Here is a 27863-nt window from a genome sequence, read left to right on the forward strand (position 1 = left end):
TGTCTAAAAACCTTATATTAGCCGTTTTTAGGTCTTTAGGTTAAGCTTTCTCGGTAAAAAATTGGGTTTGTCCATGTTTTACGCTAGCTCGCGGTATAAGTTCACGTTTGTCTTTTGCTTACGTTTTACGTCACATGGCACTATAAATTCACATTTTTGTTTTATGATTTTTTTTCGGTTTTGATCGTCGTTTGCTTACAAGTTAGCACGGTTTTAGGACCATCGCACCCGCAACGCGGGGCGGGTTAACCACTAGTTTAGTTATTATGTTTTGAACTAGTATATTATGTTGTGTCTTAAGTTAGGGTTGATATTAACGGGTCTGGGCATGACATTTAGGGTATGTTTGGTATAGAGCTTTTAGAAGCTTCGAGCTTTAAGCTTTTAAGAAAAAAAACTCCTACTCAATAAAAAGCATTGTTTGCTTAAAGGAGCTTGAAGCTTTTAGATTAGGAGTTTGAAGCTTTTGTTTGAACGCTCCTACTAGTAGCGTTTAGAAGGAGCTACAAGCTTTTAGAGAAAAAATGACTATTTTAACCTCTAAAGATAATGAATTTTTTAGTTATGTTTTTTTAGTTATGTCCATTTTGGTCATTTTATACAATTTATTAAAAACTCTAGCTACTCTGTCAAATACTTAAATATATCTAAAAAGCTACAGCCACCAACTTCCAGCCACTAGCCAACAGCTTACAGCCACTAGCCAACAACTTCCAGTCACCGACTACTTTTGTCAAACATAGGGGTTTTTTGTTATTATAATGGAGTTTTTGGGTTGATATTATGATCTCTCTAAGTTAGGGTTGTTCAAGTAACTTATATCTCGCTTGAATTTGGCTCAGTTTGTAAACCAGTAAAGCTTATCTAACTCAGTTTATAAAGTTTTAGAGTAAGGGGTGGTGGGGTTGATGGATACTGATTCTGGTGGTACTCAAGAATATTCTACTAAATATTATAAAAGTAATAACAATAATATGTGATAAAAGAGGTGTTATACATAGATTGTTTTAACCTCGTCATATGGTTGGCGTTGACGACCTTTTTAAACAAATACATATAAAGACATGAGTTTTATTTTACTAGTTTCAACTTTATTGACGATTTATGTCACAAGAAACATTATGGTTGAAAACCATATTTACAATAGAGGTGCACATTCCGGTTAACCGGTTATTAGTTGACTTGGTCAAAATCGGTTAAACCAATAACCAGCTCGATTAATAACCGGTTTGGGCATATGCCTAAAAACCTAACCTATAAAACCCGAACAAGTTAACCGAATTAACTGGTCTTTAAAATTAAAAGTAAAAAAAAAACATAAAAAAGATCCAAAAATACTAAATATATAAAATAAACTCAATAAAGTTTTTATATCTTTTTTTTTTAATTAACAAAACATCATTTCGTGACAACAAAAATAACTTAAAATGGGATATATAACATAGACCCAATAAAGTTCCTTATATATATATATATAGGGGAAGGTTCATTGGGGAACACTAAAAAAATGGGAAACAGCGGGGAACCGGCTCAAACGAACTCCGATTAGACTCATTCCAGTGGCGTTGGAACCGTCTCGTCGAACCCTAACTAGGATCTCTTGACCCTAAACCCTAAATCCTAACTCCTAAACTCTAAACCCTAAACCTAAAAAATAAGGCTAAAATCTAAGCTAAACCGTAAAATTTAAACTATAAACCCTAAAAGCTAAACCCTAAAGGCTAAACCTAAAGCTAAACCCTATAGCTAAACCCTAAACCCTAAAGCTAAACCCTAAACCCCAAATCTAAACCCTAAAGCTAAACCCTAAGGCTAAACCCTAAAGCTAAACCCTAAAAGCCAAACCCTAATATATTTAGGGTTTAGGGGTTATGATTTAGGGTTTAGGGTTAAGAGATCCTAGTTAGGGTTCGATGAGACGGTTCCAACGCCACTGGAATGAGTCCAATCGGAGTTCGTTTGAGTCGGTTCCCCACTGTTCCCCACTTTTTAAGTGTTCCCCAATGAACCTCACAATATATATATATATATATATATATATATATATATATATATATAGGACAAAGATCCGTTAGGAACCACCCTTTATTGCGAGAACCGCGAGAACCAGTGTGAACACAAACAGTAATAGCTAAAAAAATCTAAAAAACACCCAAAAAATTTTTTTTTATTTTTTACTATTTTTTATATAAAAATCGCTACTTTTAGTATCCAAAAAAAAAAAAATTTTTTTTTAAATTTTTTTTAAAAAAAAAAAAAAAATTTTTTTTTTGCTACAAAAAGTAGCGATTTGAACATAAAAAATAGTAAAAAAATAAAAAAAAATTTTAGATTTTTTTTTTATTTTTTTAGATTTTTTAGGTTTTTTGGGGGTTTAGTTTTTAGCATTTTAGCTTGGGGGGGGGGGGTGGGGGAGGGGGGTTTAGGTTTTTTTGGGGGGGGGGGGGGGTGGGGTGGGGGGGGGGTTAGGTTTTTTTTAGGTTTTTTGAGGGTTTTAGTTTTTAGCATTTAGCTTGGGGGGGGGGGTTAGGTTTTTTTTGGGGGGGGGGTTAGGTTTTTTCTTGGGGGGGGGGGGGGTTTAGGTTTTTGGGGGGTGGGGGGGTGGGGGTTAGGTTTTTTTTAGGTTTTTTGAGGGTTTTAGTTTTTAGCATTTAGCTTGGAGGGGGGGGGGTTAGGTTTTTTTTGGGGGGGGGGGGGGGTGGGGGGTTTAGGTTTTTGGGGGGTGGGGGGTGGGGGGTGGGGGTTAGGTTTTTTTAGGGTTTTTTTAGGTTTTTTTTAGCTATTTTAGCTTGTGTTCACATTGGTTCTCGCGGTTCTCGCAATAAAGGTGGTTCTCGCATGAACCTTACCCTATATATATATATATATATATATATATATATATATATATATATATATATATATATATTCGAGAAGTGTTGTGATCAAACCAATACACCCAGTACCTATTTATAATGGTTATGGTCATAGTAACCAGCATTTTTGTGCACCTCTAACCATAATCTCATACAAACTACATGGATAATTTTAATTTATGTACTTACACTCAGAACAAACATTTCAAAACATTTGGCATCAATAAGAAAATATTGAATTGTAAATATATTAGATGCAAATTTGTTTCTACATAAGTGTAACATGAAGTGGAATCTTGGAAACTTGATGAAATTAATTTATATCTAATGGCTTTAGTCATCTTCACATCATGAACAAGAGAACTTCTACTACTGATCTTTCTCTTCAAGGTAAAAACTACATGATTGAACCGCTCTTTCTTCCGTGGAGGAAAATACTTATCGAGTATACTAATTAACAATAACGCGTTAATACGAATATGATCATATGAGTCCAATGACAATAACCAAGACAAGAAGAGCGAGAATGATAAGGAGCATCATAGGAAGAACTAGAGGAAGAAGAAATGGAAGAACAATAGCAGTCATGACGAGAAAGAAAAGAGGTATGAGTAGGAAGACGAAGAGAGGGATCGAGCATAGCAGGAGAAAGAGACCCATGATTCAAATTTAAATGAACAAATTACTTTACATCTAAATGCTTACTTATATTCTTGATTAATCTGATCCAATTGACACGTAACATGTTCTTGTTTTGTTGTGTTTTGTTTTGCGTACGTGATTTGCATGAATCTTTAGTTGGGTATATATAAAATGACAAATGTGTGTCAATGTTTTAAGTGCCAAATACGTAAAAAATTCATCAACCGGAAAAGGGGGGTTTTCATTTAAACGTAAAAAGTGTTATTATTTCAAAAACTGTAAACAAGAAGAAAGACACCAAAATTATTTTGAGAATCTTGGTATATATGCTTCACTATATAAATAACCTGAGTAATGAAATTAGTCGTTGTTTTGGATGTATAATATATATAGCTTTTTTTTTAACATTGAGGTTTAGAAAACGATAACATTAATTAATTAATTTATTTGTTAGAAATATATATCTACTAAAATTAAGTTCATAAAATATCTGATTATTGCTTCTACATATTATTTTGAATAAAGATTCAAAAGTAAAAACACAATAGTATATTTGATATACCTTAAATGATACATGTTTTACATGCTACTTGTAAATATAGATATTTAAAAAAATATTGAATAAAATATTTGTTTTATATTAGTTTTTGATTGTTTATTTCCACCAAAACTAGGGTTGTAAAGAAAGCTTGATAATTAGAGCTCGTTTGGAAAAAGCTCGTTTGATATGTCTTGGTTTCAAACTGAGTAGAGCCGGCTTGGCTTGGTTAGAAAACAAGTGTAGTTCGGCTTAGTTCATAACAAGCTATATTGACTCGGTTTAAGTCGCTCATTACCTCTGCTTAGTTTGACATAAACTATTTTACCTTTAAAATATTTTATTTTTAAACACAAACAATATTATAAAAAAGTTGAAAAAGAAGGGGAACATGTTAATGTTTTATATCCGGCCAAAATCCCAAGTGTCGCTCAAATCCCAAATTCCTATCTAGATAAATTGTTAAAAACAAGATTATCATTATGAAGAAACAAGTCAAAATCCAAGGGATTTATCTTTGTGAGGTTGGTCTCGTCAAATAAAGGTTAATCCTTTGTCTTTCCTCAATGTAGACTGATCGTTATCTGCACAACAGAACACCGTGAGACTCGTTACAAGGAGGAGAGGTTGGGGGTTCTTCTTGTAACCATCATCCGGCGTGAGAATAAGTATTGTTTAAGAATAATAACCGAGAGTGTGTTAATAGTGAGAGAGTGAGAGAACCGATGCTTAAACCAATGGTTGAAGACTGGTAATTATAGCCGAAGAGTGTGGGTAAGGAGGTGCGCTGATGTGCCTTTAGCCGGACATCTCCAACATAGAATATCCTGTTTCTCTCTTCTGACACACCCGTTAGTGCAGGAGGGAAAAGGTGCAGGAGATGGCTCTGAACCAACCAGGAGGTGGCTAACAAATAGTAAGTGGTTATACTTTATAAATATGTTGCTTCATAATGTTGTAATTTGTTGTAGTAAGTTGTACTCTACTAAATTAAACTCATAAACACACTCAATGAGTTTACCCAAGCCTAAATTCCAACCCACTACAAAATAAAACAAAAAAAGCAACAAAATTTATGGTAAAAACAAAAGGCCAACAAAATTACTTTTGCTACTGTAGTTAGCAAGATGTGTTTCAATATATAATAATAATAATAATTTGTGGTCTTACATTCAAACACTCAAAACTAGACACAAATTCAAGCACCCACTATGTAAAACTGAACATGACACCATGGTATGACCCATCAATATTAGTCAGAATATATGGAGACTAAATTTAACAGATAAAGTAATCAGTGGTCCTCAAAAACCACCTTACATATAAACAAAAAAAAATTAAATTATATGGTGAAATTTTGCAATTTTTCTGGTAGCATATCTATTGCCATTTTTATTTGTTCTTCACATACTACATAGACAAAAACTTGTATTAGTAGAACCGAAGGAACTTGAGACACATAAGAAAGAAGTTTCATTGGTTGGAACGCTTCAAGTAGACGATGCAAGCGACACTTGCAATGACTGCCGCACTTGCCAAAATCCCAGTCTGCAGATGGTTCGATTTTGGGGTCTCTATTGTTCGTTCTTCCATAACCGTACCTAATTGTGATTCTCTTTTCGGTTGACCACAATCAGAGTAGTCTAAATGCAATCTCAACACCTAAAAATGCATGTAAAAACCATCACTTTAAAAAGGCATCATCTATTCGATTGTTCAATAACTATACCGTTGCATTAATTTACCTTTTGTCCCGCTAACCTGGCATGGCTTACAGCACCAACAAGATCACTATCTGTAGTAAGCAAAACCCTATCCCCCTCATCGTCATCGTACTACAATAATAGAAGCGAAAGAAAAAAAAAAGATAAATATAACTTGAATAACAGAAGAAGCAAAAATGCGAATCTCAGATGATCGTGTGTTGTACCAAAAGTTGAAGTTTATTTTGATCACCACTACCACCACCCATTCTTTGAGTAACAGCCGAAACTAGCTCGCCCAGATTTCCGGTGCCTGTGACAATGCATTGTTAAGTTATCATCAATGCTCACCGATTTTCACAAATCAGATTTTATGTGTTTTAAATAAGAGGCACTTATCATATATACCCATGCAAAATTATAAATATCATATATACCGTTACAAAGTAGTTGAAAAATCATATATACCCAATTCTTTAAAAAAGAATTTAATAAATGACAATTTTACCCTTATTTTTCTAAAACTTAGAAATCTCATACATGACAATTAAATTCAAATATTATATTTACTCATTTCTAGCATAATTTATTTAATAAGCTAAACATGTGTTAAGTTAAAAGATGATGATGATAATCATCATCATCATACTCGGTAAATCCCACCAATAGCAAAGCTAAGGTGGGGTCTGAGGAGGGTAAGATGTAGACAGCCTTACCTCTACCCCAGAGGAATAGAGATGCTGCTTCCAGTGAGACCCCCGGCTCGATGGTAGTTTTGTATCAAGCCTTGGACATAAGGCACATAACACTCGGCAATTAAGACAAAGGCCAATTCGTGCATGTACTCCCTTGTCTTTCGGCTATCAACGTTGCCACCACATGATGCATGATTAACCATCCCCCTCTTTTAACATTATTTTCACGAAATTAGTAAAATAACGTTAAAATTAGTGCGCTTTCACTTTTGCCCCCCGAGCGCCCACACATATATACATTATATGCGCATACGACAAGCGGGGCGTTTAAGTTAAAAGATGAGCATAGTCTATGCTGCATAGATGAAAACTTGAAGTTGAAAAAATAAAAGTAAAATAAACATTTATTAGATTGTTTTTAATAAATTAGGTAAATTTGATATTTTAACTACTTTGTAAGGGCATATAAGATATTTTTAGTTTTGGTTGGGTATATATGAAATTAATCCTTTAAATAAAGATGCCAACTCGAATGTCATTCTTAAAGTTTGTAAGGGTATATATGAAATTAATCCTTTAAATAAAGATGCCAACTCAAATGCAAGAAACGCCAAAGAGAACGGGCTTGTTGTACCGAAGGAAAATATATATATATATATATATATATATATATAAAGAAAAAGGGTTTATAATATGACATGACGGAAAACAATAGAACTCACCGAAATTAAACCTGTGTACACGTCCCCTTAAGTCTTCAAATTTAAAAGCAAACGTATTCCCGAGACCAAGAGATGGATATGACCGCCCACCATCCACAGCATCAGACGTCATAATAGCTGACATTGACATTTCACTGTACAAAGACAGACATATGAACACTTAAAGCATGCTAATGGCAGGAAAATAATATTGGCAGAAGAGAGGGATAACCTGTGACTGTCTTCATAATCATCTGGTGGCTCTAGATTGAGAGCCGAGTCCCAAAACTTTTGCATAACCGTGTTGGCCACATCAGCACCAGAATTACTTTCAGCCTGGAATGGGTAAACAAACCTTAATTCTCCTGGTAACAGAAGACGATAGAGATAATCAATGATGAAAACTAGATTAGTATATATGTATTATGTGTGACAATATTATTATTATATGCATTATTATGGGTCGAAACTATAGTCAAGTTAGGTATGTATTAAAGCCGGTTATTGAATGGTTATGTCGGTTAAGATTGAAGCTGGTTTGTATAGTATATAAAGGGTCAAAGATTGTATAAACAATATAAGTTAATGTATGATCAACTTTGTGTCTAAATTTGTTCTTATTGAGCGTATTCAATCTTTGTGAATGTTAGATTAGAATCAGTATTTTACTTCAATCCTTGCATACCAACAATCATTATGTAAACCATTACAATCCCCACACTCGAAGCAATTTAGGTTATCCATGTTCCACTGGTCAATTCGATTCGACTTAAAACGGCAATTCTAATTCAGATAAATTCGAATAAATTCGCTTTGATTCAAATTCATTTAAAATACGTAAATTCATTATGGGCTATTTGGGCTTGGTAATGGGCTATTTTAGGACTTAGATTATAGATTAATTTATACTTTTTTTTTGAACGGCCAACGAATCGTCCAAATGGGCTACTGGCAAAATTCACCACATCGGGATACACTCGCCTCCGAACCGGGGATACCCTGACCTAGGGTAGAAACCCGTGAACGGTGAACACTCGCCCAAAGGCACGACAGTGCAATGAGGTAAAACCCATTCAGTTCAAGGATCGAACTAGCGATCGCCGCCTACTCGCCTAGTCTCCCATCATCACCCGATGCCGCCGAAACTAATGGTGGGAAGCAGGAATCGAACTTGGGTCTCTTGGAAACCCAGGTTTCTCCCTTACTATTCCACCACCTACTCATTGGCGATTAATTTATATTATATAGCCCAAATTAAAGTTATATGTGTGTATTATATATGAATATAATAAATAAACATGTACAAATTGAATTCGAATTTTGAATCGAATTTAAAATTATAAATTCGTATTCGATTTACTGGACTTGAATTCGAATTGAATCAAATTCGAATTCTTGATAAATGATAATCTAATCGAATTGAGTCAAATTTCGAATTTTTCGAATCCAAATCGACTTATGAACATTCCTACATTGGAGACATTGGAGAAGTTAATGGGGCCTTTTAACCAACATGGTTTGATCCACCCAATACATCAAGCTTTCCTTAACATAATATGCAATGAGCAATGTGTTTATTTGATGTTCAATTGTCAAAAACAAGCTACCCTTATTAATATGGATCCTCAATATTTTTAATTGAATCATTACATAACAGAAGATATATTATTGGCATAGTTATCAATAGCGAATAGCGACATATAGCGAGTAGTAGCGACAAGGTACCTATATGCTACGTAGCGATAGCGATGGAATAGCGCCCACTATTTCGTGTTTAGCGATAAGGTAGTTAAAAATTTAAGAAATAAAAAATAGCTATCTGTAAATTTTTTTATACATATATAATGTTAATTTTATAGCTTTTTATGTATAAATTTAGAAGTTTAAGGACCAAATGTAAGCTAGTGAAAGTAGGGGGGGGGGGTTAAATGTTAAAAATACACAAACTAATTTTACACTGTTATGTAATTTTTTACAAGTTTTAGGGACTAAATGTAAACTAATGAAAGATAGAGGGGTTAAATGTTAAAGTTTCCAGCAAGTTTCCGGCAGAAATTGCAGGTTTCCAGCCAGAATTCGTAGCCGGGATCCGCTAGAATCACACTATTCAGTCGCTACATACAGATTGCGAGACCTTGGCGCTTCGCTACGAAGGGCGCGATAGCGAACGCTATCTGCGCTATCAATAACTATGATACTATGCGACTGATATGATTTAGAGCACATAATAACGAAGTAGATAAAAATAGATATAACTTTACAATTACCATCGAGATAGCCGCCTGAGTTATCTGCAGGACATCCACGCATGCTGCAACGCTTCCATCTGACAGAAAAAGAAATAGGAACCGAATTAACATTAACAAGGTTTGAACTGTCCGAGTGGTGTGTCGAAATGAAATTCTCATTTAGTTCGGCTTTCATTGTTATTATTCATTTTGACCCTGATACAAATCTTGTTGACTCAATTAATACACATTAAGGTGTAGAATAGAGGTGTGCGTAGTACGGGTCAACCCAATGCTTAACTAGTCCAATATAAACAGGGTCACCTAAGTCGAGTAATTGTGTTCCCGATGTAATAAAACCGGTTAAAAGCTCACCTTTATCTACAACAGGAAGATGTAAAAATTTCCCATCATGCATTACATGCAACGCTTCAAGGATTGATGTGTCCACTGTTGCATATTCCGGATTCGGCGTCATAACCTTTTCAACAGGGGTTAACTCAGGAGGAAGATTTTGTGCCACAACTCGCAAGAGAAGATCCTTCGAACTGGAAATAAAAACAACAATATTATATTTATAGGGTATGACATATGGCAAGCAATATTAATAATCAATCAAAACATAATCTCACGTTAATATGCCCTGCATATTGTTTCCAGCCATAATGATAACAGAATTAACACGAAACTCTTGCATCTTTTTAGCAGCAACAGAAACTGGATCTGATGCTACAACAGTTGCAACCCTGCGATGAATTGGAGCTACCAAATTTAGTGACACGTAAACCCCGATGGAAACAAAGATGCACTTGCATAAGGTAAAACAAGAACCTAGAAGTTTCAGAAATGATTGTTGACAAGGAGGGCTTGAACATTCGGTCTCTGAGTGTCTCTATAAAAGCAGAAGGAGCTGAAAACGATATTTATTTAAACATTTTAACCATCAGTCAAAGTAACTAATAATAGGTCACATGGATTAATAGATATTCTAAGATCATACAATTATTACAATCATATATGAAAATTACTCACCGTTAAAATTGTTTCCCCATTGGCGTTCGACACCCTCAACCGCTGCGGCAATAGCACTGCCCTGTTCAGCGGCTTTTTCCATTCTGGAAATAGCATCATATAGACACTTTGTGATATCTAACAACGCAATAACTTCACCATTTTCAACAACTGGTAGATGCCTAAATTTTCCTGTTTGATATCCAATGAAAAAAGATTAATAAGACACCATAAAAGCTATGCAGTTAAATATCGGATATCGGTCAAGGACCGATATTTGAGATATAGGTTACCGCGGTTGGATATCGGTAATTTGCAGAATTATATATATAGCAATGTAACACTAACAATTCAATTTACTCTCCTACTATTAACAAATTGCAAAACACTAACAATTGTAGCAAATAGAAACTGATTAAGGGGTTAAGTTATTCTACAAAGGCTCTTAATTGTAAGAAGTGTAAGAAGGCTTTATAGAGTGACAAGTGTCCGAACCTAAAACCTAAACCCACTACACCACCGCAGAAAAACCTAACTCCCTATTTTTAAGTTTTTGGGTGGTGGTGGGTGTTTAGGGTTTTTTTTTTTTTTTTTTTTTTTGTGAAGTGGGTTTATTTTTAGGAGCCTTTGTACACTTCCTATTTTTAGGAGCCTTTGTATTTGATCCTAATCCACTAATTAAGACTTAAAATACCAACATTAAACACTAATAATTTACAATTAAGACTTAAAACACTAATAGCAGCAATAAGAAGAAAGACAAATGGTAACACTAAGAAGAAAGGTCGGTGATATATCAGTCAAATATCGGTGATAATATTGGTACCGATATTTGACACCTATATTTTACATGGGGACCGATAACCGACCCCGACATTAACTGCATAGCACAAAAGTCTAAATTAACTGAATAGTTAACGACTAGTCAACCTCCTTTTCAATATTGTAAATAGAAGATAGCCCTGAATTTCTTAAGCATAATGATGGAATGCACATACAGCGTTAGAAAAACAAACCTTGGACCATCTTTTGAAGGGCATCTATCGCGAAAGTACCAGAATCAACAAAAGTAGGATTCCTTGTCATAATTTTCGAAATTACGGTCTGGTCTGGCCTTAGTTCTTCCGCAAGAACTCTGGTTGCTATATCCTAAAGCCAATGACACTTAATTAGCTCGAGAACAAAAAAGGACCTATATTAAGACATAAGAGCATATGTTTCTGTTTTATCGAACCTTGTCGGTGACTATTCCAGAAAGCAAAGCATTAGCATCAGTCAATAAGACAGCATCAACACGACGGGCGGCCATTCTCCTACAAGCATCGAAAACAGTGGTCCCCTCCGGTATTGTGAGGGCCTTCGATAACCTAAGCTTCTTCACAGTCCTTTCACCACTAACAACCCAAAACAAAGATTCATAAAAATGCCATACGGATAATGAATAAGAACAGGAAACATTTAAATCTCATTCTCACGAGAAAAATAACTTGAAACGTAATATAAATGATAAAGAAACGCCTGATTTAACAATATATAAAAGCATGAACTATTCTTATATACAACCAAGCAAAGCTTAACTTAATAATATTAAGAAAGAAAAAAGAAACCATTTTCCATATTTTTTAGCTTAGGCACCTCGAGTTGCTCAAGAGATTGCCTAGCTTAGGGGCTGTTTGGCAACTTCTGAATGGTTAAGTGCTAAACCAGTAAGAGGTCTGAACCATTAAGAGCCAATATAATGCTTAACCGTTCAGAGGCAAATGTCTGACCAATTCAGATTAGAGGTCTAAGGTCTTAACCATTCAGACTCGGTATAATACTTAACCATTCAGAGCCAAATGTCTGAACCATTCAGACATCTGCTCGCGAAACAAACAAACAGCCTGAACCATTAAGTGTTGAATCAGTAAGAGGACTGAACCATTAAGAGCCTCATTAAGAGGTAAACAAACAGTCCCTTAGGCACCTAAAAGCAGTATTCATAAAATACTTGTAAATTAATTTTAGACAAAAAAAAATCATCTTGTTAATCCTTAAACACCCGTATACAAGACACGATAAAGAAATGCCTGATTTAACAATATAAAAAAGCATGAACTATTCTTATGTACAACAAGCAAAGCTTAACTTAATATTAAGAAAGAAAAAAGAAACTATTTCCCATATTTTTTTAGCTAGTAAAAAACACAGTTTAAGCTGCAGAAAGCTACAAGCCTGAAAATTGTTTTTATTATTTTACTCTCTCTTTTCACATCATCCACTTACACGCTCATATCACCCTCGATTTGCTCAAGAGATTGCCTAGCTTCGGGTGTATTTTTCTAGTGGCCTAGGTTGCGTCACGCCTCAGATTCTTTTTGAACCAAGATTCACACATATGAAGGCAAGAAGACCGTGACGCACCACCTCAGGCATAACTGCTTGCATGAGGTAGGTCATCACTTCAGGCCAGGCCCTTTGAAGCATTTTTCTCATCACTCATGCGTAGGGCTGTAAACGAGTCGAGCCAGGGTGGGGTCGAGCTCAAGCTCGAAATTAATTCAAGAGGCTAAACTTGGCTTGAGCTTTACGTCGGAGTTAAACGAGCCTAAGAACGAGCCAACGAGCCGAGCTTTAGCTCGAGCTGGGCTTGGTTACAAAATGAGCCAGCTTGGTTCACGTCATCTCCAATTGAGTTTTTTTAGCTAGTTTTTCTCGAGTCATGCGTCAAGAGCACAGCGCCTAAAAATTTGTTATGATAAAGAGTAGTCTCTAACTGAAAACTAGTCCTGGGCTGAGCTAAGACAAGGACATAGCAGTATCCTCCAAACGTTCCAAAATGAAGTAAACAGAATTCTTTGTAGCTACTATTTATTTATAGGGTTTTCTCTATTCCTACGTCTTGAATCAAACTCACATACTAACCAAAGGCCAGTTGGTAACATGAGCAATAAATAAATAAATTATGAATTTGAAATGCACAAAGTTGATTTACTGCTTGCTTGATTGATAGAGCAATAAATATATAGGCTTCCAGTAAAGGAAAAGAAATCCTCTTCATTCAAACCCACCCCACAACGTCAATATAAAATGAAGAAAAGAAAGGACTGGACTTACGAAGGAGCAGGCGAAGGGGATTTGAGAGGAAAACCATTGGTGGCGCCGGTGGAAGTTGTTCCGTTCTCCGACTGCGTGGATGTGGATTTTCTGAGGGTTGTTGAGGGATTATTTCGTCTATGAAGTGAACTACTGTTCCTCCGGGAAGCTGTCCCACTCATGACTCCGATCGATCAAAATCAGGGTTTACAAGATTTCAGGGATTTGGGGCCCTAACCCCCCCTTCTTTCTTTCTTTCTTTCTTTCTTTCTGTTGTTGATCTTGCTCTTCTTGTTTGTGTTGGAAAGGCTAGACAAATATCAACTCCGAACAAATAAATAAAAACAACAAAACAATCTTACTCATGTTATAGTCAATGGAAGATTCTTTACTTTTACTAATGCTTTTTCTTTTCTTTTCTTTTCTTTTCTTGTTTTGGTTAGTGACTAATGGCTTACTTGAAATAAATTAAAACAATTTTTAAACAAGCATGAAATTTTACATAACCTTGTTGATGCTTACACTTGTTACTTTTGTAGAATTCTACATAACCTTCCTATCCACACAGTGTTGATGTGTATACTAATGAAAAAATGTGTATTGGAAGTATGTATCTTTGAGTAGAATTTGGGTTTGAGTTATCGTCCACAATTGTAAATCTGAATCTTAGTTTTGCAAAACAGAACACCATTAGACTCACCACAAAATTGAGGTTATACTTATGACCACCCACCAGCGTAAGAATACGTATTTGCTTATAGGAGATGAACAAAGATAGTTCGGTGGTGTAGATGATAGTGTTAGGGTGGTTAAAGTGGTGGGTGTGGTTAATGCTTTCCGATGAATGGTGGTGGTGATTGTTTTGGTTGATAATTGATTGTGGTGCAGATAGTAAAGATGGAATTGGTTATGTGATGCACCAGTGATGTTGTGGTTCGGATTAGGAGAGGTGATAGATACGACAGTTGTTGAACGAGTGTCGGCTAAATAGAAAAACAAGAAACAAAATAAAGAAAACTCGTTGGCTGGAGGGTTGCAGAAAATTTGTTCGCAACACAACGTCTAGTCACTGATAGACGATGTAAGCTATTTATGAAGTTTGAACCATCGGCGAGACTAGGACAACCGACACTTGAACGTGAGTTCACGATTTGAAGGTCGTCGGAAAGTGTTACCGGAATTTTTGTCAGAGTGTCGCTGAGAGTGTCATCGGAGATGCTAGAACAGTTTTTGAAGCAATTTTAATAGCAGCAAGAACACACACATTATGTGTGAGAAAAACAACTTGAAAATCTAATTTTTTACCACTTTTCTTGTATAAATCAATTTTAATGTAAAAGTTGTATTTATTTGTTGATAGGATGAAAAAACTAAAAAAAACTTGATTATTAAAATGAAATCAGATCTACTTTCTCTCTCTAGAACCCTATTTTCTCTCACTAAAAGTTCTTCATAAAAACCTAAAAAAATTGAAAAATCAAGAGCATCAAGGCTCTAATACCAAATTGTAAGTCTCAAACCCGGATCTACAATGCTAGTGATGTTTCTCTTAGCGGATATTATTGTTATTATTATTATTTAGATAAATATTGTATATATGTTAGAGATAGCCTTTGTAATTATTTGGGTGTGTCTTTTCCTTAATTATAGATTAGGGTTAGCTTGTATTTTTCCCAAGATCATCAGAGAATTTGTAACGCCCTGCGTCTCTAAACTTTTACCTTTTGTCAATTTAAGTCCCTATACTATGTGAAACTTGACTCTTATGATACTTGAAACTTTGTGAATCTTGATACTATGAAACTTGAATCTTGGTGATACTTGATACTAGATTCTTGATACTTGATTCTTGATACTTAATTCTTGATACTTGATACTTAATACTAGATACTTGATTCTTAAAACTAGAGACTTGATGCTTGACTCTTGATACTTGATTCTTGACTCTTGAGACTTATGAAACTTTGAGACTTTGTTAAACGAGAAACCAGAGACTTGACACTTATGTAAACTTGAAACATGGAAACTTTGTGTTAGTTATATAATCTCGTCATATAATAATATTACACAATAATACGCAACGCAACACTTAATCTGGCTCTCGAATCGAACCGAAATCGAAAAATCCAGCAAATGGATCTCGGCTGTCCGAATGGACATCCGATCGGATGACCATCCGACCAAACGACCATCCGATCGGATGACCATCCGACCGAACGGCCATCCGACCCAGCTTCCTTGCACCGCCTTTCTCTCCTCTTGCACTATAAATACGAGCTGTCACATCATCTTCACTGATGTGACAGGCTCCTCCGACCAGACACACGCACTCTCATTCTAAGGCTCTTTTCTTCCATTTTTCACGCAATTCTTGTAAGTTTTCTTCTGGATCCTTGTACAATCTTGATCATTACACAATCCTTCATCTTCTTCTCGGTCGAATCACGGATTTCCACCGTGAAATCATCAAGATTTGGGCTCTTGAAGGTGACGTCACCATGGTTTCAAGTGGTATGATGTCATCTCAGCAAGACTAGCTCAGATCTAAGTGATTTCACATGGATTCTACACGTTTTACTACAAATCTAAACGTTTTCAATCGATTATATGTTCATTTCTTCAACTTTCTTAAACTTTTTACTTGAAATTGTGAAATCCGGAACCAGACGGGCTGTAGACTTGGTGTTTAGTCTAAAGTCGGCTTGGAAATGGATTATCATCGGAGAAGATGACCGAATTACGGATTCAGATAGGAACACCGCCAAGAACAGACGTCTAATTGGACGGGGTGATTCCCATCCGATCGGACAAGCTGAACTTTAGATGGGTTCCCATTGTCTTGATACGTTACCATGTTACTTTCGTTAAACTCGAACTTGGAAATTTTACAAACGTTTCAAAGAAACTAGAACACAAAGGACGAATGACCGTCCAACCAGGTGGGTTATCTCAGTAAACTTTAACACTTAAACGTTTTGAATCAAAACTCAAAACTATGAAACTTTCACTCAAAAACAGTCATCCGATCGAACGGTCATCTGTTCTGATGGCCATCCGATCGAACGACTTGGATTTATACTACAACGAAAACTTCAAAAGTTTGAATATTTTGGAAACACACCCTTGATCGAATGACCATTCGATTGAATGGTCATCCGTCCGGATGACCATCCGGATGACCATTCGATCGAATGGTGGTTCGTCTAATCTAACAGGTCATCCGACTGGATGACCATCCGTTCAGATGGCCATCCGATCAGGAACCTGGTCTGACACTTTGCACGATTCGTTATTCTGTTCAATACTTATACTGTAAACTATAATCAGGCTAACTTCACCACTCCCTTCGATCCAATCAGTAGGTGTCGATACTTAGCACCCACTGTGAGTATACTCAATCCCTTTTTGTTTTAAACACTTTTGGGATGCAACATGTATTCTATAAAATTGATACTTGAAACTTGTTTGGAAACATACTCTATCCTCTGTGAACGTGAAACTTGATACTTTTTTTATTCTTGATACTTTATGCTATGTGAACGTTTAATCCTTGTGTGTAGTTCCGCCTTAACAATAGTAGCGCTATAGGAGTAATGCACCTCCCCATTATTCTCGGGGGTATTGTTAGGAGGAGACATTTATCTTCCCATTATTATCGGGGAAGAGCTTTTAAACGCATTGGGATTCTTGGGCTATCACTTGGACTGCGTGAACTAGCATGGCTGAAACTTTTATATGTTTACATGACGGATATGAGTCTTTTAAACTACTATGATACTATATACTCAAACTTGTATACTCGCAAGTACATTATTGTATTGACATTATTTTAATACATGTTGCAGGTTGATAGTAGCCGAGGAACAAGAAACTTGCTAGGATGCTGCAAGAAACACACCCTAGTTAATTTAGAAACTTTTGAAACAATATTTGATGGTTTGTAATTGATACTTTTGGTGGTTTGATGTTTAGACAATCTATTTCATGAAACTTGATTAATTACTATTGCAACAATTAGCGTTATGGAAACTCATGAGCAATCTGAACGCCTAGTGCCGTGCCCCGATGTTTTCGCCATCGGTTGGGGTGTGACAGATTGGTATCAGAGCCATAACTATAGGGAATTAGGAAAAGTAGGAATGCTTTGCCTAGTCTATAGTTCAAGGAATCTCGACTCTTATCTGTTGTTTAAGACTTATGCATTCTACCGTACTTGCTTCCTAGCAACACATTTCCTGTTAAAACTTACATGCCTTTCCTAAGGCTGACACAATATACACTTGGATACTTTGAAAACACTGCTGATCAGTGTTTGTATTTTTACACGAGATTTACCTTCAAGCCAGGAGTGACATCCGAACCTTGATGGGAAATCTCCATACTATAATCTAGTAGGTCTTATCTTTTGATAAGTACCGACGCTGTTAGGGTACGAAGTTGTCAAGTTAGAGGTGAAACTCACACCTTGATAACTAGTCCCACTCTTTGATTTTTCTGTCTCGCCCAAGTCTCGAAATTCCCAATCAATTAGGGACGTGAAGTTACCAAAAGGACAAATATCGTAGGCCTAACATCGATGACGTGTTTGTCTAAGTAAGTCAAGACACGTTGCCTCAATTCGAAAGGGGGTTCGATTCACTTTGGTTAGTCACCGTTCATCTACCCGAAACAATCCTATGTTTTATGAGCCTATCTTTTATGTTATCTCGATTTTTATATATGGTTTTAAACTTGATCCTTCGTTCATTTCGAGACTTTTTACACAAATAGCACGTATGTCCGCAATCTAAAACAATAATCATAATCTCTCAGGATCGAACTAAATTTATGATGCTTTATTCATATTAGTAAACTACGTGGAATCTTGATTAAACTATGAGAAACATGATCGAACGTGATACTATGCGAAACTACTTGTTTAACCCATGTGTTGTTGTGGTAGCAAAACACTATACGTAACATGGCACCGAAAGACGAGACAGAAGTAACATGGACGAAACATGGTGGATACGCCGCTGGTACTTCCTATATATAAGTGTTTTCGACATGTTACCAACTTTCCTTCCACGTGCCATGCGAAATCTAGTGTTTTGCAGGCCAATGATGAGAATGTGAACACTAAGCTATGTGAAACTACTTGTTTAATCTATGTATACTCTAATGTGTATGTGTTGTTGTGAGTGGCAAAATACGATACGTAGCCTAGCACCGAAGTCGAGACGAACGTGACATGTCAGAAACATGGTGGATACGCCGCTAATACTTCCTATATATAAGTGTTTCTGACATGTTACCGAACTTTCGTACCACGTGCTATGTGAAATTCGTGGTTTTGCAGACTCGTGGTGGAAGTGTTGAAACTACTTGATTGATCTATGTGAAAATGATGGAGTCTAATGTTGTGGTTGGCGAAACATGAGACCGACGACGAGATGGACGTGGCATGATTGAAACATGGTGGATACGCCGCTGGTACTTCCTATATATAAGTGTTTCTATCATGTAGCCAAACTTTCGTAACACGTGCCATGTGGAATTCGTTGTTTTGTGGACTATGGTGAGGACGTTGAACGATAAGCTACATGAAACTATTTGATTGATCTACGTGTATGTGATAATGGTGGAGTGTATTGTTATGGTTGGCAAAACACGACACGTAATGATGTGCACAAAATGTAACATATAAATTACATCAATTATGGCATAAAACTAACCCTTTTTTAGTACTAATGTTGGAAAAAGCATGTTTTTGTCTTCCTTTTGTATTTTCAGGATTAAATGAGCTCAAATAAACAAAAGAAGCAAAAAGATAGCTAAATCTAACATAAATACAAGAAAAGGAACAAACGTGGCATGCCCGGCCTCCTCGACAGCATCTTCCCAAGCAAAACAAGAAAACAGAAGGCTGAACACGCCCCGTGCACTATGAGCACGGGGGCGTGCCCAAGTGTCAGCAGAAAAGACAAAGCTGTTGAAGCTTCTATCACCCACCACGGAGGCGTGCTCAGTGGACACGGGGCCGTGGTCAACTCTAAGATTCGCAGAATCTAGGGAAATCTTGATAGTACAGATACGCTTCTGCACACGGGGTCGTGCCCAGCGGACACGGGGGCGTGGTTAACTAATGCAGACAAACTGCAATTAATGAATAAAGAGGATGGACACGGGGCCGTGCCGAATGGACACGGGGCCGTGCCTGAGCTGCTGTTCAGCCTATAAATAGGAGTGCTTGGATCACTTGCAACTCGTCCCTTGGCACACCACCTCTCTCACACTTCACCCACCACCCACCACCATCACAACACCATCATCCACCACCATCACCCATCATCCATCATAGAGTGTGTGAGTCGTCTCGGGATCCAAGATTGATCGTAAGAGTTCTTGACAATCAAAGGCCATGTTTGCCTAAGTCTCTTACATCACTTGGTGAAGACAAGTTTTTAGTGTAATACTTTTTATTTTTATATCTTTTCGCACTTTTTATTTGGTTATTGATGCGTGTCAGTGTGTATATGTTTTTAATAAATAATTAAGCCCTTTTTACACTTTTAACCAAGTTTTAAATTTATAAAACACGATATTCACTAACACTAAACACACATATGGGCAAGTGCACCCATCGTGGACGTAGTATAGTGTTGGTAAGATACCGAGGTCGTCCAAGGACACAAGAGCTTTTAATACCGGTTTATCCTCAACGTCTAACCAAATCAAAAAGTTAGAAAAATGTTTTAAACTAAGAAAAATAAAAACTAACTAAATGCTGAAAAATAAAATAAAATAAAAACAGATAGACAAGATGAATCACTTGGATCCGACACGTGTATTAGTATAACCTTTGATTATTTTTGCACTTTTGCACTTGTTTAAGAGATTATCTTAGTTATTGTAGTAGGCCCCTCTTTTGAAGGCGACGTTACCCTCAACCCAGTAGTTTGAGTCAGCAAGGATACAATCCTAAAGGGTCGGATTATTGAAAGATAATGAATTAAGTTATTAATGCAAATTATGGTAGGCCCCGCTTTTGGCGGTGACGTTACCCTCGGCTAAGTAGTCTGAGTCAGCAAGGATACAGTCCTAAATAGCCGGGTTATAGTATTAATAGTAGTTAGCTTATGAGGGGGTCAAAGAGTTTGGATCCCCGCCATCCAATACCTATGGGCCTTGAAGGAGATCCTACTAAATTTGACCCAGGTCCCAAGCAGGACCTCTAAACGCTGAACAAGGGCAAGACCTTTACCAAACCGTTCCCTTAACCCCCGACCAGGTAGCCAACATACCTCCATATAGACCGTGGAGATATGAATGGTGAAAATCTTTTATTTTATATAGACAGTAAAATAATGCCAAGACACCACGGACAAACGATAAGGAAAGATCACCTTCAACATAAGTAACTAGTTATTAAAGTCATTAATACAAAACCAAATAAAAAGTGCAAAAGATTAAAAATAAAAAGTATTATACTAAACACTTGTCTTCACCAAGTGATGTAAGAGACTTAGGCAAACATGGCCTTGATTGTCAAGAACTCTTACGATCAATCTTGGATCCCGAGACGACTCACACACTCTACGATGGACAATGGATGATGGTGGTGGATGATGGTGTTATGGTGGTGGTGGGTGGTGGATGAGGTGTGAGAGAGGTGGTGTGCCAAGGGATGCGAGAGAATGAAACCAAGCTCCTCTATTTATAGGCTGGACAGAACGCTGGACACGGCCCCGTGTCCGCTGGACACGGCCCCGTGCCCGTCTGACACTCTCTCTCTTCATTAATTGTAATTGCGAATTACAATTAATGCGCCTGCTGTACTTTCAACACGCCCCCGTGCTCGCTGGACACGGCCCCGTGCCCAGCAATGGAAGCTTCTACTGGTTTGTCTTTTCTGCTGCTTCCTGGGCACGCCCCCGTGTTCGCTGGACACGGGGCGTGTTCAGGCTCTGTTTTCTTCTCTTTGTCTTGGGAGGTGCCGTTGAGGGTCCGGGCAGTCCACTTTTGTTCCTTTTCTTGTATATATGGTAGAATTAGTGGTCTTTTTGCTTCTTTTGTGATTTTGAGCTCATTTCATCCTGAAAATACAAAAGGAAGACAAAAACACTCTTTTCCCAACATTAGTACTTAAAAAGGGTTAGTTTTATGCCTTAATTGATGTGTTTTATATGTTGCATTTTACACACATCAAATACCCCCACACTTGAACTTTTGCTTGTCCTCAAGCAAAACTCTTTTAATGTGGCTTACACTCCCAAGTGGAATAGGTAGAAGAGAAGTTTTTTTTTTTTTTTTAGCTTGTCCTAGAGTGTCGGGAATCCAAGGTTTGTATAGGTATTATTTTTATTTTATTTACAATCTATTCGTCATGATTTTTGAACTTTTCATAAGATAAACTACTTATTTGGGCATAACATGCCTTTTTAAAATTCCATTTATATACAAGTTCACATACCTCACGGGAGATCACTCAATCACTCGGCCGAAGGTGTATATTTAAGTGAATCGCTCGAGAGCGGCACGGACTTACGTTTTCCATAGGCTTGCCAAGCGATCAATCCTCCTCCTTTTTAACTTTTTACCTTTGTAAATATCAAGAGGACTTTTGGGGTGAAGGCTTGGGTTTAAAGGTGGGTAGTTGGTTAGTGGTTAGTAAAAAGGGCGAAAATCGTAACCAGTGTCGGTTTTCATAAAATACCTTATTTCTAGTGACATTTATTTTTGAAGTATTTCTCCAAACAAGCTTTTGTAGCTTTTGTTTGTTTTGACTTCATTATTCATTTTTTTTTTTCGTCACGTAAAGGGTATGTTTATGAAAAACCGAGCTTGTTACTAAAATAAGGGTGAAAAAATGAAAAAGGTTTTTTTTTGGTGGGTAAAAAAAAATTGTTTTGGGGGTAATGAAATGAAAGGTTTAGGCTCAAAGGGGTTTTTCTAGGGGGATTTTGGGTAGGTAAAAAAAATGAAAAATAATGGTTTTGAAAGAAAAATAGTTAGTCCTAATGCCTCCATCATTTACTTACTTGGGTTTAAGTTGGTAAGGACCGGGAATGTATCGTCGTGGCAAGTTCTAGATTTGTAAAGACCGAGCGGCTATTCACACAAGAAACGAAAAATGAGTATTTAATCTAAATATGTATATTTTTATGCTCAATAAAGGCTCAAAACTCACTTTTGTGGGAATGGGTTTTTAATGTGACCAAGCATATATAATCGAATTTTTAACTAGACTTGTTATACCGTTTCATAATTTTCTTATGTTAGTTCTTTTTATCACGACGCTATCGGTTGTAAAAAAAATATAACCCTTTTATAACTTGTTATTCCCAACTTAAACTAAGACAAGTAAATAAAAAAAATGAAAAAGTTTTTGAAAAAATTTGGGGTGTTTAGCGGTTCCAATAGAGTTTTGTGTAAGGCTTGTTTTAGGATTTTGCAAAATTTCAAGGTTTTAGCATTCCCCCCACACTTAAATTACACATTGTCCTCAATGTGTCCAAAAATAAAGTTTTTGGTTGATTAGAATATGTAAAAGTGTGTTTAAAAACAAAGATTTGTGTTACTGGCGCTCTGGACACGGCCCCGTGTCCATTGGACACGGCCCCGTGGTGAACTGCCAGTAACGAAAAACTTACAGAGGGTGGACACGGGGGCGTGTTGGGTGAACACGGCCACGTGTCCGGCAAAAATCTGCAGGTCAGTAGCCAAACAGCAGAACTGGGAGATGGGCACGGGGGCGTGTCGGCTGGACACGTCCCCGTGTGGACAGTCTGTTAGCCACAAAAATAGGTTTTTCCCCCGGTTTCTTCATCCTAGGACTGCAAGTGCCAATGTTTAGCACTCTAACCCTTGCATTGCACCTGTTTAATCATTCAACACCATCCAACCAAGCACAAACCATTCCTAATCTTACCATTGTCAAATATTATCCAAACATAGAGTAAAAACAAAATAAAGATAAAAAGTAGTTAAGGAAAGTAAATTGTTTGACAAATGGCACGCAGGCCATGAATTGTTCGATGGATAAGAAGGTTAATCAAACCTGTGGGCTCATCACCAGCTAGCCCCTCGTTCCTCCAAGCCTCCTACTCCATGTCTTCATCACTACCATCACCTCCACCCCCTTGCCTCGCCATGTACTCCCGGATGCTACCGATATCATCTTGTATATCGTTAATGTTGCGTTCGATAGCCCCAACCCGGTGGTGTGTGTTGTTGGCGAGGTTGTAGGTGTTCCTTGAGCACATGAGGTTTTCCTGCAAAAGATCATGTAAACTTTGAAAGTTAGGAAAACCACCTCCTTGGGAGGAGGATTGGCCCGCATCGCCTTGGGGTGGATACTGAAAATGGGGATGTGGTGCATGAAGAACTAGAGCCTCCTGCGGGTTCCATGCATAGCCTTGCGTTCTCTGAAAGCTCACCGTCCCGTCCTCCGCTTCATAAAGCAAGTTCATGGATCGGCAAATGTGATAATCGACCCGTCCCGACCATGGACTCCTTTCGAAGGACCTTGGGATATTCGTGAAGTGCTTGAAGAGACGGTACACCCATCCTCCGAAGAAGATTGGTGTAGGAGCAGAGGCAAGGCGGTTTAGGTGCATGTTTCGCAGTAGGAGGTACGGAACATCTAGAGGCTTCTGGTTGTGGATGCAGTGAAGGACAACCAAATCTTTCAACCCAACAACGCCACTACTGTTGTGGCATTGGTTCAGCGAGTACGATAGGAGCCTGTGGATGTAGCGGTATAACGGGTCCCTCAGTTTGGTGCTCTTTGTGCTGCTTGGGTTGTAGATCCCTTCACCGATTTGAGCCCATGCGGCTTGGCGTTCAGTTGCGTCCAAGTCTCGCAATCCCCCGGTATTCTCTTCATTCCCTGCTTCTTCATCTTTGTACAGCCCAATGATTGATCCGAACTGCGCCATGGAGGTTCTATAGGTCGTACCTCCACATCGAAATTCGACCGCCTCGTGATCAAACGGTTCGCATCTCGAGTTGAAGACGAACGTGCTATAGAACTCCATTGTGCATTGATGGACCGACCGAAGTCGGGCAGTCAATGCGACGTGCAGTGGACCCGTCACTATGTTGTTGAAGCGGTCCAGTTGGTTTACCATTGTCAGCAGATCAGTACATGCCCGCCTTGGATACTCTTCGGGCCTTGTTTGTAGGACCTCGTAGCGAGCCCTGGCGTCAAGTTCGCTGGCATTAAACCGTGTGAATTTAGACATCTGAAAAGAATACAGCAAAAGTTAGTGCGAAACATGGAAATTCAGGTTGAAAACTGCAAACAGTGGGCTGGACACGGCCCCGTGTTCAGCGGACACGGCCCCGTGTCCAGGCGTCTGTAACACCTAATTTTCATTTTTTCGTCCCGGTTTCGAAAACCTGAAAATTTTTAGCCTAGTAGCAGCGGTTTCCCCCGAAAATGAAACCCTAAGTGTCATTTTTCCAAAATCAAACCATTTACCCTTTCAATTTTGTGTTTTTCGGTTCAAGAACAAGGGTTTGTGTTTTTAGTTGGAAATCGGACAAATCTATCAACAATACATGTCTATTTACTTCCTACTACTCTACTCTAAACTACTACTAACAATTTTCATCAAAAATTTTGAGTTCGATCCGGATGAACATGAAGAACCCTAGATTTCCCCCAATTTTTGATGTTTCAACTACATGCAAGTAACTAATCTAACTACTAAGAAGGATAGAATCATACCTTGACGTTGTTAGGTTTGGTGGTAACGTTCGAAATCTGCAGAAAATCGCCTCTAACCAGAGGATTTTCGGTGAAACGGGGCGTGTGGAATGGTGTAACTGATAGAAAAAGAGGGTTTTATCCCGACAGTCGCCTCGACACGGCCCCGTGTCCAGCGGACACGGCCCCGTGCCGGGTGAAGTTTTTTTTTTTTTTTTTTTTTTTTTTACGTGTTCGTGTGCATGCCCCTTATTTCCGAAAAATGGTTAGATGATTTTACCGGTTTTGAACGTATACTTACCTGTAACATGTCGGGTATGAGTTTATTCGTTGACCGTTTGAAGTGCGATTTCCTCTTCCTCATCCTCGATGGATCCTCTGTAGAGTTTCAGCCGTTGACCATTGACTTTAAATGGTGTCCCATTTCGAGTTTTAATTTCTACTGCACCGTGTGGAAAAACATGGGTGACTGAAAAAGGTCCCGACCACCTAGACTTTAACTTACCAGGGAACAATCGAAGTCGCGAATTAAACAATAGAACTTGGTCTCCAACCCGAAATTCATTAGATTTAATATATTTATCATGCAAATTTTTCATTCTTTCTTTATAAATTTCGGAGTTAGAATATGCATAATTCCTAAGTTCTTCTAATTCGTTTATTTGACAAAATCGATTTTTACCGGCAACTTCTAAGTCTAAGTTTACGTTTTTTATTGCCCAGTAGGCTTTGTGAGCGATTTCTACTGGTAAGTGACAACTTTTTCCATAGACGAGTTTATATGGGGTTGTGCCTATAGTGGTTTTATAAGCGGTTCGAAAAGCCCATAAAGCGTCGTCTAGTTTGTCGGCCCATTCTTTTTTATTTATTCCTACGGTTTTCTCAAGTATTCGTTTTAAACCTCGATTAGTTACTTCGGCTTGCCCATTTGTTTGAGGATGATATGCTGTTGAGACCCGGTGATAGACCCCATACCTTGTTCATATTTTTTCGAGTTGATGATTGCAAAAATGGGTACCTCTATCACTTATTAATGCCTTTGGTGTCCCGAAACGAGAGAACAACTTTTTCAGGAATTTTACCACTACTCTTCCATCATTTGTTGGAAGAGCCTCGGCCTCTGCCCATTTAGACAAGTAATCGACTGCCACAAGTATATATTTGTTTCCCTTTGAAGGTGGGAAGGGTCCCATGAAATCGAGTCCCCACACATCAAAGATTTCACAAACGAGAATGCCATTTTGAGGCATTTCATTTTTGGAAGAAATATTACCTGATCTTTGGCAGGCATCACATGTCTTTACAAGGTTTTGTGCATCCTTGTAAATGGTTGGCCAGTAAAATCCCGAATCAAATACCTTTCTTGCGGTACTTGCAGCACCATGATGTCCTCCGTATGGACCTTCATGACAATGACGGAGTATTCTTCGTGCTTCATTACCATGGACACACCTTCGGATGAGTTGGTCGGCACACATTTTGAAAAGATAGGGGTCTTCCCAAAAGTAATGCTTTACATCAGCAAAGAATTTTTTTCTTTGATGATGTGGCCATCCTCTGGTGACTATACCGCTGGCTAAGAAATTAGCGTAGTCGGCATACCATGGTTCTTGTCTGCTTTCCATCATTTCCAGGGACTCTGTGGGAAATTTTTCGTTGATTTGCTCGTCCCTGGTTGTCTCCAAAGCTGGGTCTTCTAAGCGCGAGAGATGATCCGCAGCAGTGTTTTCTGCTCCTCTTTTGTCCTTGATCTCAATGTCGAATTCTTGGAGGAGTAGAACCCACCTTATCAAACGGGGTTTTGCGTCTTGCTTCTTGAAGAGGTACCTGATGGCTGCATGGTCTGTATAAACTATTGTTTTAGAAAGAACAAGATAAGAACGAAATTTATCAAAAGCAAATACCACCGCTAGTAACTCTTTCTCAGTAGTTGTATAATTTTCTTGTGCATCATTTAGAGTTTTACTAGCATAATAAATTGGGTGGAAATGTTTTTCTTTTCTTTGTCCCAAGACTGCTCCAACAGCAAAGTCGCTTGCATTGCACATGATTTCGAAAGGAAATTTCTAATCTGGTGCTATCATGATAGGTGCATTGACTAGCATTTCCTTGAGGGTTAGAAATGCTTGATTGCATTCCTTGTCAAAGATGAAGGGTGCATCTTTTTCAAGCAATTTTGTTAGAGGTCTTGAAATTTTTGAAAAGTCCTTGATAAACCTTCTATAGAATCCGGCATGCCCTAGGAAACTTCTGATGGCTCGCACGGAGGATGGAGGAGGTAATCGAGAAATAGTCTATATTTTTGCTCGATCAACTTCCATTCCTTCGCTTGAGATTTTATGCCCGAGTACTATTCCCTCTGTTACCATGAAATGGCATTTTTCCCAGTTAAGGGCGAGGTTAGTTTCCTCACATCGGGATAGCATTCGTTCAAGATTATCGAGGCATTGATCATATGAGTCTCCAAAGATGGAAAAGTCATCCATGAAGACTTCCATGGTTTTTTCAATCATATCATGGAAAATGGCGACCATACAACGTTGGAATGTTGCAGGTGCATTACATAGACCGAATGGCATGCGTCGATATGCAAAAGTTCCGTAGGGGCATGTGAAAGTTGTTTTCTCTTGGTCTTCTGGTGCTATCGATATTTGGAAGTAACCTGAAAAACCATCTAAGAAACAATAAAATTTATGACCGGATAATCTTTCTAACATTTGATC

At 37.8% G+C, this 27863-nt stretch overlaps 1 protein-coding gene across 1 annotated transcript; it reads right to left on the minus strand.

The window, feature by feature from the left end:
* Positions 1-5154: 5154 nt before the first annotated feature.
* LOC110895777 (CBS domain-containing protein CBSCBSPB3) lies at positions 5155-13778 on the minus strand. Its single transcript, XM_022143133.2, has 13 exons — positions 13470-13778; positions 11608-11767; positions 11390-11522; positions 10395-10565; positions 10194-10272; positions 9995-10108; positions 9738-9910; positions 9402-9460; positions 7367-7470; positions 7156-7289; positions 5966-6051; positions 5781-5870; positions 5155-5697 (listed from the first exon to the last, which is right to left on the minus strand). The coding sequence occupies exons 1-13, from the start codon at positions 13628-13630 to the stop codon at positions 5509-5511; spliced, it is 1653 nt and encodes a 550-aa protein (XP_021998825.1). The 5' UTR covers positions 13631-13778; the 3' UTR covers positions 5155-5508.
* Between the last annotated feature and the right edge of the window lie 14085 nt (positions 13779-27863).

Source organism: Helianthus annuus, chromosome 12 (assembly GCF_002127325.2).
Source record: "Helianthus annuus cultivar XRQ/B chromosome 12, HanXRQr2.0-SUNRISE, whole genome shotgun sequence".
Classification (NCBI taxonomy): Eukaryota; Viridiplantae; Streptophyta; class Magnoliopsida; order Asterales; family Asteraceae; genus Helianthus; species Helianthus annuus.

Excerpts from the sequence above, each read along its gene's own strand:
- LOC110895777 (XM_022143133.2), bottom strand. The coding sequence starts at position 13,630 with ATGAGTGGGACAGCTTCCCGGAGGAACAGTAGTTCACTTCATAGACGA. Across the intron at positions 11,768-13,469 it reads TCCCCTTCGCCTGCTCCTTC|TGGTGAAAGGACTGTGAAGA; the intron begins GTAAGTCCAGTC and ends TTGGGTTGTTAG. Across the intron at positions 5,871-5,965 it reads AAAATAAACTTCAACTTTTG|TACGATGACGATGAGGGGGA; the intron begins GTACAACACACG and ends CTATTATTGTAG.